This window comes from Ascaphus truei, chromosome 13 (assembly GCF_040206685.1).
Source record: "Ascaphus truei isolate aAscTru1 chromosome 13, aAscTru1.hap1, whole genome shotgun sequence".
Taxonomy (NCBI): domain Eukaryota; kingdom Metazoa; phylum Chordata; class Amphibia; order Anura; family Ascaphidae; genus Ascaphus; species Ascaphus truei.
Window position 1 is genome coordinate 15,499,860 of NC_134495.1, and position 19,889 is coordinate 15,519,748.

A 19,889-nucleotide genomic window follows, 5' to 3' on the forward strand; every position below is an offset into this window, starting at 1 on the left:
TGCGCTGTAGTGTGGGTCAGCCGTAGGTTTGCGTGCAAACAGTACGGACACGGCCTTAGGCTACATTTGAGTGTTCTTTGTGGTTAGAATATACCTAGACCCGTGTTTAACCTTTTATTTTGGTTAAGGAACCCTGTGTTATTGTGAAGTTCTGAGGAAACCCAACCCCCTCATACAACTGAAGGAATTATTTATCCGATCAGGATAAGATCTACAAACAGCAGACTGGGGTTTTAGCTCACATTTATAAAAAAAAAAAAAAACTAGAAATTAAGAGTTGGCTCCCAGGAGCCAACCTACCACCATCACATCCAATTGTGGATGTCATCAAGTCATGAGAAAACAATTTAGTGCAGGGCTCCAATAACTTGATAAAACAAAAGAATTGGCAGAAAGCAGAATACCATTAATGCATGGATAAATTACTATCTGATGTCACAAAATAGATGACATCCCATAGCATCAAAACAATATGGAGAAATGGATTTGAGAAACAAGGATTTTTGCTTGATAAGACTAGGCAAGGACAGGGCCATAAGGCTAAAGGACAGGATGGTCTGGTGGAGTTCAAGTCCAAGGAAAGTCCGAGGTAACCTGAGACATGACTGAAATCGGTAACTGTTGCTTTTATACATTCTATGGCTACTGTGATCGGGAGATCTCGTGCAAGTGAGAACTTTTGAGGAACCTGTGGCGACCAGTTAGTTACTCAGCCCTGCACCTCAGACAGTTTCCTTGCAAGGTCCCATACCACTTGATGCAAGTAGTTAGGTGGAGGGAATGAGCCACAATTATTAGAGGTTACTGCGCAATTGTCTGTCTTGTTTTCCCCTTATGTTTAGTCATCCAATACTGAGGAATCCCAGCAAAGACTGATATCAATGTGACTAAGGACTGTTTTGTAACCAAGGATTTGTATTATTCATTATGCCAAGGACTTTATGCTCTCTTGTACTTTCATGGTTTGATAGTTGCATCATGGGCCATCGACTTGACTCACCATATACCAAATTTACATAGGGACTTCATTCTCAGCGTGTTTGAAGACTAGTATTAACTAGTCAAAAAAAACCAAAAAAAAAAACAAAACAAAACAAAAAAAAACACACAAATGAAGGGGGGGGGGGGTGAATACAAAATTCAAGAATGTCAGTACCTTTGTAACTCCAGCTTTTGGACCCCCTGAGTGCCACGAACCTGCAACACTTAGGCCCCTCTAGCTTTGCAGATTTTTAACTGATGTCACCAGTTTAAATGACCAGCGGAAAGAACAAAGATCACCAATAGTTTAACCAAGCGTATCAGGACAACCAGAACATGTAACGGATAAAAGAAACTTGATAGGGTATTTGAAATACAACTTTATTATGATCTAAACGAAAAAGGTGTGGGAATGACGGTAACAAACAAGATGCACCACTGAATATTGTGATGTGACTGTAGCAGTCTTAAATTAGATTTGAAACTTGAGGGGAGTATTTGCAGTCCCAAACAGCTAGAGAGGTCCAAAATATGAAGTAATTAATTTGTTTTCTTAACTGCCACATTCACTCCGAAGCCCATTCATCTCCTTCAGCATCCCAAAAAGATTAAGCACATGTTCTGCTCAGCTAGATAATAAAGTGGCAAACACGCTGCACCACTGACATCACTGGACAGTTGCCTATAAAACTAGACTTCTGACGCTGGGCTCCAGCTTCGTTCCCCTTACAGATCATCATCTTCGTCTGGCAATGCAGTGGTTTGAGCAATCTGGAGAAAGAGGGAATGCTGGTCAGAGACTGGCACATTGTATTTGTAGGTAGTGACAAAGGGGTAGCCCTATCCCATTAGAGATTACTTACCTAGGACTAACTAAGGTCAAAGAATGTACAAATTATGATCCGCAATTAGATCAAGAGTTTCTAGAAGCTTTCATTCTTGAGAATGGGCAACTGAAAATCCCACCCATTACTTTTCGGTTGAGGTCAGTAGCAATTAGGCATTGTGGTACTGAAAAGTTAAGTAGGGCTAAACATACCTGTAAATCTTGCTCGTATTGTGCTGCCAATGCAGGATCCATAACAACCTCTGGTGGTGCAAGGGCAGGCATAGCTACAAACTCAAGATTAGGATCACCTATCAGCTTCCTAGCAAGCCAAAGGAAGGGCTTCTCAAAGTTGTAGTTACTCTTTGCTGAAATATCATAGTACTGGGGGGAAAAAAAAAAAGTTAGAAAACAGTCTACAGATGAAATGACGTTTTAATATTAGTTCAAGTCACCGACTGCATATATTTCTAATTGTTACCTTGTCTTATGGCATAAATTACAAGTATAGTTAGTGTGCACATATGTGAAATCAAGAATTAGAGATGGTGCAAATAAAGTTTGCATTCTTGTAGTTAGCAGTGTTTATCTATAATAACTGTCACATGTATTGTTTAACTCAGAAATAACAGACTTATGAATCCAAACTGCACAATGTTTAAGCTTTTCTTTAACTTGCTAACCCGATGGTAATTAGGAACTCATTCATCGCACAAAATGAGTCTTAAAATATTTTGTCAATTCTATAATTACTTAACATTTTGTCACCAAAACAATGTAACTCACCTGCAGATTCTTCTTCCTGTGGAAGACAATCGATTTGGCCTTAACTTTTCTGTCCTTAATGTCCACTTTGTTGCCACACAACACTATAGGGATGTTTTCACATACTCGTACCAGATCTCTATGCCAGTTGGGTACATTCTTGTATGTGACTCTTGATGTAACATCAAACATGATAATGGCACACTGAGCTGGAAAACAAAGAAGCCACTTTAAGAAGTCAGTACCAAGCAACTATTTCAAAAGTTAAATGCAGCTAAAGTGATTAAAGCAGCACTCCTGTGGACCCTTTGTGGTACAAAAGGGAAAGCAGTGACGTCATCCCTTGCAGCTTACTATTGGCCCATGTAATCCAAGTATTGGATGACTAAAAATAAGAGGGAAAACAAGACAGACCATTGTGCAGTAACCTCTAAGAGTCATTATGCCAAGGACTATATGCTCTTGTACTTTCATGGTTTGATAAGTTGCATCATGAGCCATGACGAGACTCACCATATACTAATTTACATATCGACTTCATTCTATAAGCAAGCGTGTTTGAAGTCTGGGCTGTCCCTGAAAAGATACCTTTATGGGAACATCACTCACCATACACTTGTGAGTACCTAGCACACTGCACCTTGAACATTTATTCATAATATTACCACAATATTGCACCATCAGAAAATTTCTTCTGTTTTACATGGTTCTGCGCTTCCCGATGATCTTCACCCCTATATATGTCCACGGGATCGAGAGAACGACCCCCCACTGGGTTAAGCAGCATCCATATACGTTTGTATTAGTATCATTTTATTATTAATTTGTACACTTGTTTATATATAGATATAATGTGTGAGCGCCACTTTTGATATATTTTCTTTTCACGAAGTCTAGTATTAACATACAGTCTAAAAACCCCAAAATAAACCACAAGTGAAGGGGAAAAAAAATTAAAGAATGTCAGCACCGTTATAACATTTTGTGCAATGATTATAGCAGAGATACTGGCATCCCCATTAGCCTCTGTTATAGTACGTGCTCAGCGTGCGAATCATGCACTGCAGGCATCGGGAGGAGACAGGTAGCCATGGCATCACATGAGCGTTTCACCCTCATTGGCTGAACCGCTCATGTGATGCAGCAGTTGGAAGGAAAAAAAAAATCAATTTCTTGGTCTGTTTAAAATTTGCGTGCACTTGGAGCACGCTCAATTGACATTTGTTTTGGATGCGCGTCGCCATTATAAATCACGGTCTTACGGGGGAAGCAGAGGATCAAGGAGCTGAAAACATGGTTCAGCTTTTGAGTCCCCATGCTGCATATGTATGTCCGAGGAATGCTGCTTTAAGTTGCATTTGCTTACAGTAATAACTTCTGACCCCTGGACACAACCTAGAAAACCACAACTGATTAAGTTACAGCTTTCTATTGGTCTGACACTTGGCAGACAGCTTCTCCTGGAGGAGAATTTAAACCTGGGAATTTCCCCTGCAATGGTCTCGGGAACAATGGTTTTAATTTAGACAAACTATTGTGGGGTATATACCTTAAAGGGACTCAAATATTCTCATGGGGTTTGATGATATACCTTCGAATAACAGCTAGAAGCTTAGGCCATTCTATATTTAACTCAGACTCCCCCCCCCCCCCCCCATTTGTAATTGCAGCTTTCATTGTGTGCCAATGCTTTTAAGAGTTTAGTGACGTAAAGACCCAACATCCTTCATTCAGGTCTATTTTTTTTAAATGTGTCTACAACCTCGGCACAGGAGTTAAGTTGACATTAAATTAAAAATCCATTTTTTTTATTTAGACAAACCACAAACAATGCATTATAAACAAATAAGAGTTATAAGTATTTGTCTATGAGTGACTGCAGTAGTATGCCATTTGTTGATAGGAAAACTTACCCTGGATGTAATACCCATCTCGCAGACCACCAAACTTCTCTTGACCAGCTGTATCCCACACATTGAATTTGATGGGACCTCTGTTTGTATGGAACACCAAAGGATGGACTTCAACCCCAAGTGTTGCTGTAAAGGTGTTACATTTATTTTAACAATTTTTTTTAATATATAAAAAAAAAAAAAGATAGAGATATGGATGGAGATATACACACACACACCTCTTAAAATGCCAACAGTGCAGGAGACTATCAATAACATACATTTGTACAGTATGTAGGGAGGGCCCTGCTCCAATGAGCTAACAATCTTATAAGGAAGTGTTACACCACAAAAGGCACATTCATCCATCCTAGAGCAAGGGCTAATAGAGACTGCTCACTTAACTGATTGCCCAAGACATGCAACTCATCACAAAACCCGCCAAACATCTATAGAAATAGTCTTGCTACCATTTTCTATTTATTATTGCATATCAAGATCTTGCGTTGTGTAACAATATACAGTTTATCACATTGAGAACAAAACATAACCGACAGAACGCCGCAATCAGGTTTAAGCTTTTTGCATATTATGTTTACGCCAATCATTTCTACACCAAAACTGAATAAACGTGGATAAAAATTTGCCAGGAAACATCAACTTACCTACATACTTCTTTTCAAATTCACCAGTCAAGTGACGTTTCACAAAGGTCGTTTTGCCAGTACCACCGTCGCCAACCAGAACAAGCTGTAAGACAGCAAATTGTTTTATTACAGTTGTAACCAGACAACTTTATACAACACAGAAATACTTTTTTAAAAACAAGTATGCTCTTTAGCCAAAACATTGAAATATTTTATAAGCTTAAAAATGAGTTGTAAACTTGGGCAAGAATATCATTGTTATGATTTTATTTTCATCTTTACCTTAAACTGTACTTGAGGCTCTCCTTGGGCTGCCATGGTCTTGTCTGCTTGAGGAAAAAAAAAAAAAAAAAAAAAAAACAGTTGGTGACATTCTGATTTCAATAGTGTCAGCAACGTGTGCTGTTGCAATGTGCAATATATAATAGGCCACTCATCCCCCAGAGCAGCAAGCTTAGACTTTTCAGAGCCAACAACATAGAGGGCGTTAGTCAGCACACACACCACCCACTCCACTCCCAGCTATACACCCCTTCCTCAGGCATAATTAAAGGGCTATTGTATGAATGAACATAGCACCTTGTATAATAAATACTTCCACACTACAAACCTCCACTATTCCCCTACAGCAAGTTTATTAATGATGGCCTACACAAAACGATAATAAATCTGTATGTACAGAAATGCAGTATGTTCCGTTTCAGAATTGAAGGGGCAAACCAAAACTTATGCAGGCCACAGACTTATCCATTAAATGCATTGCACCCAAGACCTGTATCCCAAAGCTATGTAGAAAGGGAGGCCAGAGTAAACTACCTTGTAAAGTGTCTCAGATAAATTAAGCTTTATAAAAGTCACTACTTTTAGACAGTTTACTAAAATGTCTGAGCTATAAGTAGAGATTTGTGAACTGCTGCCAGACGCAACTTTATGCCAAGCATAAACAGGTCTTCCAAGGTAGCAGAAATAAATCAGTATGCCACAATAAGACGAGGTACAAAACAATGCCACTCAAAATACTTGAATTCAGAAAAGCTGTAGGATTTAAAGCCCCGATAAGTTTATCAACACGTGTCCAAGACAATAAAACTCCATAACTTCTAACAGCCACAACCATAAGCAAACAGCCCATTCAATAATTCTCCTGGCAATAATACACCACGGTCTCTGGCACTAAAAGCGCAAAAACGGAAGGGGATTGAAAGACCTCCAAATACTATAAATAATTATTTTTTTATTTAAATAAATTTAGAAGAAAAATTACTGCAAAGGGATCGAGGGGAGGCCGCATAATACAGATTTACACCGAGAATAAAAAGCAGCCTTCCAAAACTCAGCGCCCCACACGTGACTCCCTACCCTTTGTTACAGATGTGACCAACAGCATTGTTAGGCCTTTCTGGCAGCAGAGGGGGTTACAAGCCCCCCTAGCCCGTGGCGCATTTCCCCATTACAGCAGCAGCGTTTCCTCCTCATCCCGCGAACATGGAAAAATAATGTGAATAACATCAAGAAGCTGCTGCCCTGACCCTGTCACCCCCCATCACCCTACGCCCCCCCCCCCCCAATTCCTGGCAGAGAGGATTAGGGCCCGGAGGGCGTCTCCGCCATTCATTGGCATAAACATGAGGCGGGCTACCCCATATTCCCGCCACACGCGGAGCCTCTTCCCCACCCCCCCCCCCATCATGGCGGGGAAAACGGCTGCGCAGACACCCCACCCCCGCCAAGATGCCCGTGACTCAGAACTACAGGGAAATGTCTAGTCACGGGCTGAGGGGAGAAGCGGGGCTAGGCCTAGAGACGGAGGGGCTAAGAGCCACGGAGGGCCTGGCAGTGCGGTGAGGCCTAGGGCGCAAAAGGGAAGCTTTACTTCAGCCCGGCCAACGCCTCGGCAGAGTCGGTGTAAGGGATGGGGGGGAAGTGATCGGAGATAAGGAGGGCCTCTGCGGGAAGAACAGCGGTGGGGTCCGGAGAGAAAGCGCGCCAATATATCCGGCCTTCCTGTCAGGAGGGACCGACCCGCCGCCCGGTCCCGTCCAACTCACCGAGAGAATCTCAGCCCAAGAACTACCCGGACCGGCGGCTAGGAGGGAAGGTGCGCGGGTGACCAGAGGTGCCCGGGGCGCTGTGCGGATGGGGATGGCGGAGATGCGGGGCAGATTGCGCACGGGGGGAAAGGAGGGCGGTCTCTCACCTTCCAGAAGCGTCTCTGGGCAGAGAGAAGATGGCGGAAGCAGGATTCAAATAGCAGGGCGCGCGGGGAGGGAGGGGCGGAGTCGCGTTGGTGGTTACGTCACAGCAGCCATGCATTGGGCGGGGCGGAATCACGTGGGGAGACTACGTCACTGCAGCATGCACGAAGTTGAGTGTGGCGCGCGGAGGGCGGGAAAGTTTTTGAAAAGGAGGGCACGAGACGGCTCAGAACCGAGACCTAATACACTGTATATAAACACCAGTTGCACAGATATACACTACTAGGGTATAATCTCAGAACCAGAGCAGCAACAGAACTGCAGAATTAAACGTTATGTCAGAACAATAACAGAATTACAATGTTATGTCAGAACATAACAGAACTGCAGAATTAAATGTAATGTCAGAACCAAACTGGTACCACAACTACATACAAATTGTTATATCAGAGTCGTACTACAATTACAGACCTGAATGTTGTGTCAGAACCAGACTGGTATCACAACCGTAGACCTAATTACTATATCATAGCCTGATTGGTGCCACGATACAATAAGACAACCAGTCTGATACCACAACTACAGGACTGGATATAAAGTCATTCTCCACCAGAACTACAGACCTAATTATTGTGTCATTACCATAAGAACAGAACTCGGTATATGCCACGAATTTACTAAATGGTGCTATTCTGTGTAAGGCCTCGCTCAGACAGGCCGCGTTGCGCGCGCGCACGATCGTCACTTTCAGTCTAGTGGATGACAGTTGTCACGAGAAACTGCTTGTGGCGGCAAACTACAGCGTTGATGCTGCAACATTTTGCCGCCACAACCCATATTGAAATTTGGGCTACAGTCGCGTTACGTGAGCTGGTTCAGCCAATAAAGGCAAACCAGCTCTGTGCCGTGTTCTTTACGCCCCCAAAAGCCGCGACCCAACTCCTGCAGCTTGAGCGCTGACCGCTCGCTGCAGGAGCACGCAGTGGAGGCGCGCACGCAAGAGCGTGGCAAAGCAGCCTGTCTGAGCGAGGCCATAGGCTGCGTCCACGCTAGCGCTGAGCACGCAGCGCTTGCCGAGTTTAGTTCCTCAACTAAAAATGTGGATTAACTGCTCTATTCTCTATGTGGGAATAATCATATTCTCCGAGATTACTATATCTCCTATATATCAAATATGTACTTGGAGTGCAAGTTATAGTGACTCTTGAGTGAGATTCTTCTCTCACTATATGTGTTTATGAGTTTAGTTCCTGCAATTTAAATTGTCCCGTCCCCGTGGTACACGCGCGCTCATGCGCGGGCACGCACGCTCTCCCAAGCTTGGCGCTTGGGGATACAAAAGAAAAAGAGAGTTTGAAGCGTGCTCAACATGCTCCCCGCGCGCGCTTGCAAAATAGACAGGACACCCGGCGCTCATGCTTGGAGAGCTGGTGACGTCACCGCTCTCAAGCATGGGTGTGGTCAGCGCCAGCGCCAGCTTGGCCGCAGCCTTAGGCTGAGCTCAGACAGGCTGCTAGGCGTCCGCGCCTCTCTGCTGGGCGATGTGTGCTCATCCCCAGCAGACAGAATGACGCGAATGGAGACGGGACCTTAAAAAAAAAAAAAAAAGTGTGTTTGTGATTGGCTGGCGAAGTACACGTGACGCGGCTGCCACTCGAAATCACAACTTCATTTGTCTTCTTCAAGTGCAGCGGCGTCAACACTGTACTTCGCCGCCGGATGTTGTTTTCAGTTTGAAAATTGCCTCACACCAAAGCGAAAAAGTGGCATCGCAGCCGGTCTGAACTCAGCCTTAGGCTTGTTATATAGTAGGCGCTAGTGCGCGTGTGGGCGTGCGCCCGGTGTTTCACGTGGCATGCGCGTTTAGTTGTTAGGGTGCAAGCGGGGACACGCGCGATTAGGGGGTGTGACTTTGACATCGCAGCGTTAGGCCGCGCTGTGTTTGATTCGTGGCGTGGCAGCAGCACGAAAAAACAATTTGATTGTATTTTCCCTGGTCTGCCGCGTGTCACCGCTCACCGCGTGCGCGCGTCCCTAGTATAGAAACGTCTGGCTAACAGCCAATTATAATTGACGTGCGCACTGTAGCGCACGCGCGCTATATTACAGGCCTACGGTTGCGGCCACACTGCCGCTGAGCTCACTCATGCTTGAGAGTGGTGACGTGATCAACTCAAACTCGACAGTTTGGGTAGATCTGGGAGAAGTTTCCCAGGCCCGGCTGCTCTAGGCTGAGGCCCCGCTGCCTGCACCTGCACGGGTGCCTTGCTTGCCGGCGGCGCGTGCAACTCACTGCATCGCGATTTGCAGTCTGCAGTGAACTGTGATGCGCGCTGGGGGGGCGTTGCAAAACGGATCGTGTGGGCGGGGGCAATGACGAGGGCTGTGCGGCCGTCCGTCCCCCCCCTGTGCGAAACACACAACACACACACACTTCCCCCCCTACTGTTTGGAGGGACAGCCATGCACGGCTGCCTCACAGACTTCGCTCCCATGCAGCCTCCCTCCCGTAGCTCCTTCCTCCTCCCATCCTTCCCTCATTGGCTGACTCGTGCACCGCGTGACGCGTCAGCGCTTCTGATCACCAGAAGCTTGCAGCATCGGCCGGCTGACGCGTCACAGCACGCTGGTGTGTGCCACGGGGCCCACGCTTCCCTCCGTTGCCGAGCCCTACCTAACCGCCGCTGCTAATTCTAACCAAAGACTGGTGCAGGCCCATAAGCCTACATCTCTTAATACTGAAATCCAGAGTGGCAATGGTAATGTTTAAAAATAGCGCTATATAAATATTGTGATGGTAGGGGTTGCCAGTCTTCATAATAAAGGTGAAGCCCGACTGGTTACCTCTGAAAACCGTGGGTCCCCGGTAGCTTAGTAGCACCATAAGCCCTGTGTGTATTATAAACTTTTCTGTTGTATCATAAACCTGGAATTTCGGGAGTGGGAGTTTAAGGGTTGTTATTTGGGTGGAAATGTGCTTAAAACATGTACAAGATCGGGGGGGCAAAATTACCGGTTGTCCCCCCATTCTACCCGCAGACCGCATCTGGTCTGCGGGTACGCATCTGCATATTGTCCCCCTAATATCTCCCCTTTAGATTAGAATATGGTAGTTTCAGCCCGCAATGCATAATATAACAGTTGCAGTCCCGAGCCCCAGAGTAAAAATGTTACATTTTAAATTGTGTTTTCATCTCTATAAAGACAGTCCTGGTAATCCGTGAGGTAGCTGGATGTTTGCATAGAGATCGGGGATCGAAGGGAAGTCGAGAGGTGTCAGAATGTTTGGTGAGGGGGGAGTAGGGCAGAGTACCGAGTATGGGAACAAGGACTCCCCGCGGGGGAGACACTTTGCTCGCCCAGACTCGGTGGATCCTACCCAGCGGCCGGTATGAGGCTGGCATTGGGAATCTGTTGCTGGTAGGCACGATTCTCATTGGCCAGTTCGAATTTCCTGCTTGCCGGCATCCTGCACACCTCCTCTGACTCGTACAGCCAGACGAGCCCCCAACTCTGATTGGCTGGTAGAGCTGCGATCCGTTCTCTCGATTGGTCACCAGCCCCTTCTCCATGTTGAACATAGAACAGCGCAGTCTATGTAAGGGGACTGGGCGATCAGAGAACCAGAAGATCTTGAGCTTGGTCCAGCGAAGCGCTGGCGGGCTTTTCAAAAGTGCAAAAGTGAATAGCAAAGTACTCGGCACAGAATTGCCAGAGAAGCCTACCCTAGCTAAGGACAAGTTCTGAATTTGTGGCCAAGTTCCAGCTTTTGCCTTGCTCGCTTTTAGCGGGTATAGCAGGGTATCTTCCCCGAGGAGGGTACCGTGAAGTTTCTTGACGTGGAGCGGACAGGGTAACACTTCCGAAGCTAGCACCATGCACCTAGTTGAGGCTAGACTCCCCGCAGACCCCCAGTGAACTGTGTATTTGTCAAGACTGCATGCCCGGTCCCTACGCTCCCTCACTCACCCGCGCCTCCTTACCATGGCAGCCCGCGCGGCCGCATCCTCCGCTCCTCCGACGGCGCACCGTCCCCGCCTGCCGGAGACACGCGACGAGTCCCGTCCGTGCGCACCTCAGCACGTCACACTCCCGTCGCACCTCTTAAAGAGACTAACACCTACAATAATGCCTGGATTGATCTCAGGTGGGCTACACCTGAGCACCCTGCCTCAGCCTATCACAGGTCTACCTATATCTGAACCACTCCTCCCTTTTCTCCCTGATTGGTTCCTTTCGGTATATATGCCTCATTCATCCTCTGTTGTTGCTGAGCATAGACCTTTCTATGCACCTTGCTCACTTGCCGCCTGAGTACCTGTCTACGTTTATTCCGAATTCCAGTTGTGACCCTGCTTGTACCTGACCTGTCTCTTCTTGTTCCCCTGGACCATGGCTTATGGACAACAACTATTCTACGCTCTCCAATCCTCGACCACGGCTTACAGATCTCGACCATTCTACACTCTCCAACCCCGGATCATAGGCAAGTACCCGCTACCCTCTCCACTCTCCAACCCTGACCTGGCTTCGTTCACGACTCTGCAATCCGGACCCACCCCCGTGGCTTAGGGTGGTGGTTATATATCTTCCCCACCTCAGCCCCGCGGTTCAGTCCAGGTTGCAGTGAGCATCCGTGACAGTATTTCTTGTATTTTGTGTATCATTGTGTGTCTGCTGGTATCACCAGAATAAACCTCATTTTATTCCACTATCTTGTTCTGCCTGGTGAATTGATCCCGGAAGGTAAAAGGTGTTAAAAGTACTGGTCTCCCGTGACAAATATGGAAGCCCTGGCCAGGTGAAGCCAAAATACTAGCATCCTCTGAAAGGTTTAAAGATTACTGCAAACTTTTGGAAGTAGGTTGGGACTTAGCTGGAGGTGCCACACCTAACAGACAAAAGAAATGAAGGACAGAGAACCTTATCTTCTTTCAATAATTTAATTTGTACTATTTTACTCTTAAATCATTATTTGTTTTCAGGTGTTCCAGCCCTGTGTGATAACGTTAATTTTTCACAAATCGACGTGGTTATTGCTCTCCTCAGCCTCAGGTGGGAAGAAATAGGTGTGTCTGGGATAGGCAAGTTTGGGGATGTTGTCTAGGGTTCACCCAAGGAAAGAAACACCGTATAGAGGTAACTAGGTGAAGCTGGATCTCAGTCATTACAGCCCGCTGAGTGTAAGAGGCTCCTTTCTTTTAATCATTGCTAAGTCAGTTTGCTGCAGTTTTAAGCCATTTTAAGTATTGTTGGGGCCTTGGGCTAAGTGTAATTTTCTTTGCCAAGTCACACATAACATCATCAAATTCCATTTTATGAAGTATATTTAATTCGATTGTCATCAAGGAAAGAGCGTTCAATCACAGTTAGGCTGACCATACGTACCATTTAAACGGGACCGTACCGTTTTTTTTTTCATATTTCCCGACCGTCCTGTCGTTTTAATATAAATGTCAATTTTGTCCCGTTTTTAATAAACTATATATGAAGGCGGTTTGTTTATTTCTCATAAGGCTCTATGCCAGGCCTGCACAACATGCGGCCCGCGCCTGGCCTCTCTGTGCGGCCCGCGCCTGGCCTCTCTGTGCGGCCCGCGCCTGGCCTCTCTGTGCGGCCCGCGCCTGGCCTCTCTGTGCGGCCCGCGCCTGGCCTCTCTGTGCGGCCCGCGCCTGGCCTCTCTGTGCGTCCCGCGCTGGCCTCTCTGTGCGGCCCGCGCCTGGCCTCTCTGTGCGGCCCGCGCCTGGCCTCTCTGTGCGGCCCGCGCCTGGCCTCTCTGTGCGGCCCGCGCCTGGCCTCTCTGTGAGGCCCGCGCCTGGCCTCTCTGTGCGGCCCGCGCCTGGCCTCTCTGTGCGGCCCGCGCCTGGCCTCTCTGTGCGGCCCGCGCCTGGCCTCTCTGTGCGGCCCGCGCCTGGCCTCTCTGTGCGGCCCGCGCCTGGCCTCTCTGTGCGGCCCGCGCCTGGCCTCTCTGTGCGGCCCGCGCCTGGCCTCTCTGTGCGTCCCGCGCTGGCCTCTCTGTGCGGCACGCGCCTGGCCTCTCTGTGCGGCCCGCGCCTGGCCTCTCTGTGCGGCCCGCGCCTGGCCTCTCTGTGCGGCCCGCGCCTGGCCTCTCTGTGCGGCCCGCGCCTGGCCTCTCTGTGCGGCCCGCGCCTGGACTCTCTGTGCGTCCCGCGCTGGCCTCTCTGTGCGTCCCGCGCTGGCCTCTCTGTGCGGCCCGTGATGACTCTGGCCGGGCGCCAGTTAATTAAATAAATTTTAAAAAAAAGTTTAAAAAAAATGGCGGCGATTCATCCCCTCCCCGCCCCCGGGTTTTCCGGTGCGCGGGGGCAGCAGCAGCAGCATGAGGAGGATGCGGCAGCCGTTACTATTTTTTTTTTCAATAGCAGGATGCCGGGGCGGGGCTTAGTACCGGGGAGAGGATGTGAAAACCGGGCTGGTGGGGGGGGGGGTGGTTGTGAAAACCGGGCTGGTGGGGGGGGGGGGTGAAAACCGGGCTGGTGGGGGGGGGGGGGGTGAAAACCGGGCTGGTGGGGGGGGGGGTGGGTGTGAAAACCGGGCTGGTGGGGGGGGGGAGTGGGTGTGAAAACCGGGCTGGGGGGGGGGGGGGGGTGTGAAAACCGGGCTGGTGGGGGGGGGGTGGGTGTGAAAACCGGGCTGGTGGGGGGGGGGGGGGTGGTTGTGAAAACCGGGCTGGTGGGGGGGGGGGGTGAAAACCGGGCTGGTGGGGGGGGGGGGGTGGGTGTGAAAACCGGGCTGGTGGGGGGGGGGGGGGGGTGTGAAAACCGGGCTGGGGGGGGGGGGGGGGGGGGTGTGAAAACCGGGCTGGGGGGGGGGGGGGGGTGTGAAAACCGGGCTGGTGGGGGGGGGGGGTGGGGGTGAAAACCGGGCTGGTGGGGGGGGGGGGGTGGGTGTGAAAACCGGGCTGGTGGGGGGGTGGGTGTGAAAAACGGGCTGGTGGGGGGGGGGGGGTGTGAAAAACGGGCTGGTGGGGGGGGGGGGGGTGTGAAAAACGGGCTGGTGGGGGGGGGGGGGGTGGGTGTGAAAACCGGGCTGGTGGGGGGGTGGGTGTGAAAAACGGGCTGGTGGGGGGGGGGGTGGGTGTGAAAAACGGGCTGGTGCAGGGTGGGGGGGCTGGTGCAGGGTGGGGTGTGTGTGAAAAACGGGCTGTGGTGGGGGGGGGGCAAACGGAGTGGTGTGGGGGGGGGGCAAACGGAGTGTTGTGGTGAAAACCGGGCTGGTGGGGGGGTGGGTGTGAAAAACGGGCTGGTGGGAGGGGGGGTTGGGTGTGAAAAACGGGCTGGTGGGGGGGGGGGGGTGGGTGTGAAAACCGGGCTGGTGGGGGGGTGGGTGTGAAAAACGGGCTGGTGGGGGGGGTGGGTGTGAAAACCGGGCTGGTGGGGGGGGGGTGGGTGTGAAAAACGGGCTGGTGCAGGGTGGGGGGGCTGGTGCAGGGTGGGGTGTGTGTGAAAAACGGGCTGTGGTGGGGGGGGGGCAAACGGAGTGGTGTGGGGGGGGCAAACGGAGTGTTGTGGTGGGGGGAGAAGGGGTGGGGGGAGAGAGAGGAGGCAGAAGGGAGAGAGAGGGGGCAGAAGGGAGAGAGAGGGGGGGGCAGAAGGGATGGAGGGAGAGGGGGCAGAGAGAGGAGGCAGAAGGGAGAGAGGGGGAGCAGAAGGGAGAGAGGGGGAGCAGAAGGGAGCGAGAGGGGGAGCAGAAGGGAGAGAGAGGGGAGGCGAAGGGAGAGAGAGGGTGGGGAGAAGGGAGAGAGGGGGAGAGAGAGGGAGGGAGAAGGGAGAGAGAGGGAGGGAGAAGGGAGAGAGGGGGCAGAAGGGAGAGAGAGGGGGGGCAGAAGGGATGGAGGGAGAGGGGGCAGAGAGAGGAGGCAGGAGGGGGAGCAGAAGGGAGAGAGGGGGAGCAGAAGGGAGAGAGAGGGGGAGCAGAAGGGAGAGAGAGGGGAGGCGAAGGGAGAGAGAGGGTGGGGAGAAGGGAGAGAGGGGGAGAGAGAGGGAGGGAGAAGGGAGAGAGAGGGAGGGAGAAGGGAGAGAGAGGGGGGGAGAAGGGAGAGAGAGGGGGGGAGAAGGGAGAGAGAGGGGGGGAGAAGGGAGAGAGAGGGGGGGAGAGAGGGGGGGAGAGAGGGGGGGGAGAAGGGAGGTGCAAGGGGGGGAGGGTGATGGGTGATGTGAGGTGCAGGGGGGAGAGGGTGATGGGAGGTGCAGGGGGGTGACTGGAGGTGCAAGGGGGTGATTTGAGGTGCAGGGGGGGTGATTTGAGGTGCAAGGGGGGTGATTTGAGGTGCAAGGGGGGTGATGTGAGGTGCAAGGGGTGTGATGTGAGGTGAGGTGCAAGGGGGGAGAGCGATGTGAGGTGCAAGGGGGGAGAGCGATGTGAGGTGCAAGGGGGGAGAGCGATGTGAGGTGCAAGGGGGGAGAGCGATGTGAGGTGCAAGGGGGGAGAGCGATGTGAGGTGCAAGGGGGGAGAGGGATGTGAGGTGCAGGGGGGGGGTGATGTGTGTGCTGTGCAGTGGGGTATTGTGTGTTTGATGTGGAGGGGGAGTATTATGTGTGTGGGTGAGGGGGAGAGATGGGGTATGGGAGATAGATGGGGAGTATCGCAAAGGTTGATAGTGAGGGGTTCTGGGGGAGATATGAGGATGATGATGAAGGGTGATGGGGGAGATATGAGGATGATGAAGGGTGCTGGGGGAGATATGAGGATGATGATGAGGTGCTGGATGATGATGATGATGATGATGATTTTACCCGTGCGGCCCAATTTTTGTTTCCTTGGAGCAGTTCGGCCCTTCTCGCTTTATGAGTTGTGCAGGCCTGCTCTATGCTAATCAATGCGTACAGTAAAACCACTAGTGTGACGAAAGAGGAAGTTCCATTTACTTTATCCAATCAGGGCCAGGCTTCTTGCCCAGAGAGAGAACAGCGCTAGTAAGAGACGGAGCGAACACGTTCTCGCTGCTTAGTACGATCGGAGTCCCACTTTGTACTCATATCGTTGTTTCCTTAGCGTTGGCGGCTGGCAAACTGATCCCCCACCACTGAACCTACTAGAAATCCATTGTGCTTCTGTGCTTCTGACTCAAAGTAAATGTACTGTAGTGGGGTGTGGGTATAAATAAAACGTTTGTTATCGTCTTACTTTTTCATGAATACGGAATATTACATAACCCCCGTCTCGTTTTTGCCATCCCAATGTCCCGTTTTTGTCTCAAGGCAATATGGTCAGCCTAATCACGGTTGAATCAGCGACCGCAGAGCTCATAAATAAGGTTCAACTTTGAGAAAGAACTTTCCTCTTTGCAGTTTGCGGTATATTATTGGAAGGAAAAATTCCTACATTTATCTCAATGTTAGGAAATGTTGACTCCAGTTAGTCATGCTGTAATAGTTTTTTTGTTGTGCTTTTTTTTTTTAAATCCATTTCCAACAAATCAATCAAACTACCTATTCCATAAAAAAAATGTAGACACATTATATTTGAATAAAAACATTTTTAGAAGCCGATAGGCTAAATAAAATTGTATGTCTTTATTTATATAGCGCCATAAATATACATAGTGCTTCACAGTAGTAATACATGTTGTAATCATATAAATAACAAATAATATAAATAACAGGTCATGGGAATAAGTGCATCCGACATAAGAGTAACATTAGGGAAGAGGAGTCCCTGCTTCGAGGAGCTTACAATCAAATTGGTAGGTAGGGGAATGTATAGAGACAGTAGGAGGGAATTCTAGTAAGTGCGTCTGCAGGGGGCCAAGCTTTATGTACCGGTAACATGTGTCCAGGATTATCCACAGTGCTATTCATACGCTTCTTTAAGCAAATGTGTCTTAAAAGGTGGGTCTTAAAGGTGGATAGAGAGGGTGCTAGTCGGGTATTGAGGGGAAGGGCATTCCAGAGATGCGGGGCAGTCAGTGAGAAAATGAAACAAAGAAAAGCCCGGGCGCTCCCTGATTAAGTTCTTAAGAACAGGGTCAATGTAACAATGGAATTTACAACCTTATAAACAAAGGTCCCCTCTGGTTCGTCTTCTTGTCCTATGGCTCAGACCCCAATAGGGTCCTTATCCAGGATCCTTATTAGTACAGGGATATAGAGAGAGAAAGGGGGAGCATAGGTTGAAGAATTTGGGGTGTCTGGAGTATCTAATTAGATATTTGTGGGTGTGTTTGAAAGATATAATAAATCACTTACACGGCCTTGTGTAAATGCTCTCACAGCAAGGTTTACTTGTCTTGGTGTTCCCTCGGTCGGTTGCCTTCTTCTTTTCAGGACTTGGTTTTCTTTCTGGATATCTTCAGCGGTCCTCGGCTTACAATGAGGATGTCTCCCTCGGAATCAATAGATTAAGACAATGTTTTAGAGGGTGATACAGGCAGTGTTGATAAAATCCAATGATGTATATATATATTTATAAGGCAGTAAATACTGCCAGTACTCACACGGGCTAGTGTGAGTACAATCCTAGGGGAAGGTATCTTTTTATCCAAAGTTGATCTTAGCACGTAGTGATCTATAGATGTATTAGGGGTCTGGTATGTAATGATAAATATGAAAAATGATACTCACACGGCCTTGTGTGAGTGAATGCACATCAAGGTATCTTTATCTTGACAGTCCCCTTTTTCTTCTTTTCCGGTTCTTGCTCTTCTTCCTGATTTTCCTCGGTGGTCTTCAGCTTCCAGTGTGGTAATCCCCCTCGGTGTGAACAAATAGGAAAACAATTGTTAGTGGGGAAACGTCAACATAAATCAGTGGCTACCCACTAGAAGAGCGCGAGCAGATACGTCAAAACAGCAAAATGCTGCAGGCACTCACACGGGCAAGTGTGAGTGTAGTCCTAGGGGAAGGTATCTTTTTCTCTTTTGGTGTCTTTAAATCTGGTGCCCTGTAAGGGTAATGGTGGTCTAATATATATAGGTATATAAGAATCAAATTCAAAATGATACTCACACGGCCTTGTGTGAGTAAATGCACATCAGGGTATCTTTGACTTCTTTGTGATACTGATAGTATTGATCTCCAAGTGCCAGTGTAGGTAGAAAACCCCTCCCTGGTGTAGATGTAAAATTGAACACTATCGCGATTTTCATGGGCTACAACAAAATTTATTAAAGAACACTCTAAAAACGGAACATATTTAAAAACAATAGAAAAAATGCATAGAAAGAAAAAGCCAGCCGTCTGAAAGAAATTTGCTCGTGGGTCTCGTGGAGCGCAGCTAACTTGCTCCGCGTCCGGATATAGTGCCGCCTCCTCTCAGATCCACTCCTTGACGGTGGCTGTGCTGGGTCACAATTGCCTAGTGGTCAGAGCTGACCACTAGGCAATTGTGACCCAGCACAGCCACCGTCAAGGAGTGGATCTGAGAGGAGGCGGCACTATATCCGGACGCGGAGCAAGTTAGCTGCGCTCCACGAGACCCACGAGCAAATTTCTTTCAGACGGCTGGCTTTTTCTTTCTATGCATTTTTTCTATTGTTTTTAAATATGTTCCGTTTTTAGAGTGTTCTTTAATAAATTTTGTTGTAGCCCATGAAAATCGCGATAGTGTTCAATTTTACATCTGCACCAGGGAGGGGTTTTCTACCTACACTGGCACTTGGAGATCAATACTATCAGTATCACAAAGAAGTCAAAGATACCCTGATGTGCATTTACTCACACAAGGCCGTGTGAGTATCATTTTGAATTTGATTCTTATATACCTATATATATTAGACCACCATTACCCTTACAGGGCACCAGATTTAAAGACACCAAAAGAGAAAAAGATACCTTCCCCTAGGACTACACTCACACTTGCCCGTGTGAGTGCCTGCAGCATTTTGCTGTTTTGACGTATCTGCTCGCGCTCTTCTAGTGGGTAGCCACTGATTTATGTTGACGTTTCCCCACTAACAATTGTTTTCCTATTTGTTCACACCGAGGGGGATTACCACACTGGAAGCTGAAGACCACCGAGGAAAATCAGGAAGAAGAGCAAGAACCGGAAAAGAAGAAAAAGGGGACTGTCAAGATAAAGATACCTTGATGTGCATTCACTCACACAAGGCCGTGTGAGTATCATTTTTCATATTTATCATTACATACCAGACCCCTAATACATCTATAGATCACTACGTGCTAAGATCAACTTTGGATAAAAAGATACCTTCCCCTAGGATTGTACTCACACTAGCCCGTGTGAGTACTGGCAGTATTTACTGCCTTATAAATATATATATACATCATTGGATTTTATCAACACTGCCTGTATCACCCTCTAAAACATTGTCTTAATCTATTGATTCCGAGGGAGACATCCTCATTGTAAGCCGAGGACCGCTGAAGATATCCAGAAAGAAAACCAAGTCCTGAAAAGAAGAAGGCAACCGACCGAGGGAACACCAAGACAAGTAAACCTTGCTGTGAGAGCATTTACACAAGGCCGTGTAAGTGATTTATTATATCTTTCAAACACACCCACAAATATCTAATTAGATACTCCAGACACCCCAAATTCTTCAACCTATGCTCCCCCTTTCTCTCTCTATATCCCAGTCAGTGAGAAAGGTTTAAGGCGGGA

At 48.5% G+C, this 19,889-nt stretch overlaps 1 protein-coding gene across 3 annotated transcripts; it reads right to left on the reverse strand.

The window, feature by feature from the left end:
- Positions 1–1,346: 1,346 nt before the first annotated feature.
- RAN (RAN, member RAS oncogene family) lies at positions 1,347–7,438 on the reverse strand. 3 transcript variants are annotated; one of them, XM_075568651.1, is made up of 7 exons: positions 7,309–7,438; positions 5,394–5,437; positions 5,130–5,214; positions 4,486–4,611; positions 2,594–2,781; positions 2,021–2,191; positions 1,347–1,752 (listed from the first exon to the last, which is right to left on the reverse strand). In XM_075568651.1, exons 2-7 carry the CDS (start codon positions 5,427–5,429, stop codon positions 1,708–1,710), a joined length of 651 nt encoding a protein of 216 aa, XP_075424766.1. In that variant the 5' UTR covers positions 5,430–5,437; positions 7,309–7,438; the 3' UTR covers positions 1,347–1,707. The 3 variants fall into 3 exon arrangements, with proteins under 3 accessions (XP_075424766.1, XP_075424769.1, XP_075424767.1); XM_075568654.1 differs by having other exon boundaries at positions 5,394–5,440; positions 7,309–7,364; XM_075568652.1 differs by lacking the exon at positions 7,309–7,438 and adding an exon at positions 7,160–7,301.
- Positions 7,439–19,889: the final 12,451 nt, after the last annotated feature.

What these genes read in the sequence shown, in the direction of transcription:
- RAN (XM_075568651.1), bottom strand. Translation starts at nt 5,429, where the DNA reads ATGGCAGCCCAAGGAGAGCCTCAAGTACAGTTTAAG. An exon ending in ATTTGAAAAGAAGTATGTAG is followed by an intron (nt 4,612 to 5,129) that starts GTAAGTTGATGT and finishes ACACCTTTACAG; the next exon opens with CAACACTTGGGGTTGAAGTC. An exon ending in AGATGGGTATTACATCCAGG is followed by an intron (nt 2,782 to 4,485) that starts GTAAGTTTTCCT and finishes TTTGTTTTCCAG; the next exon opens with CTCAGTGTGCCATTATCATG.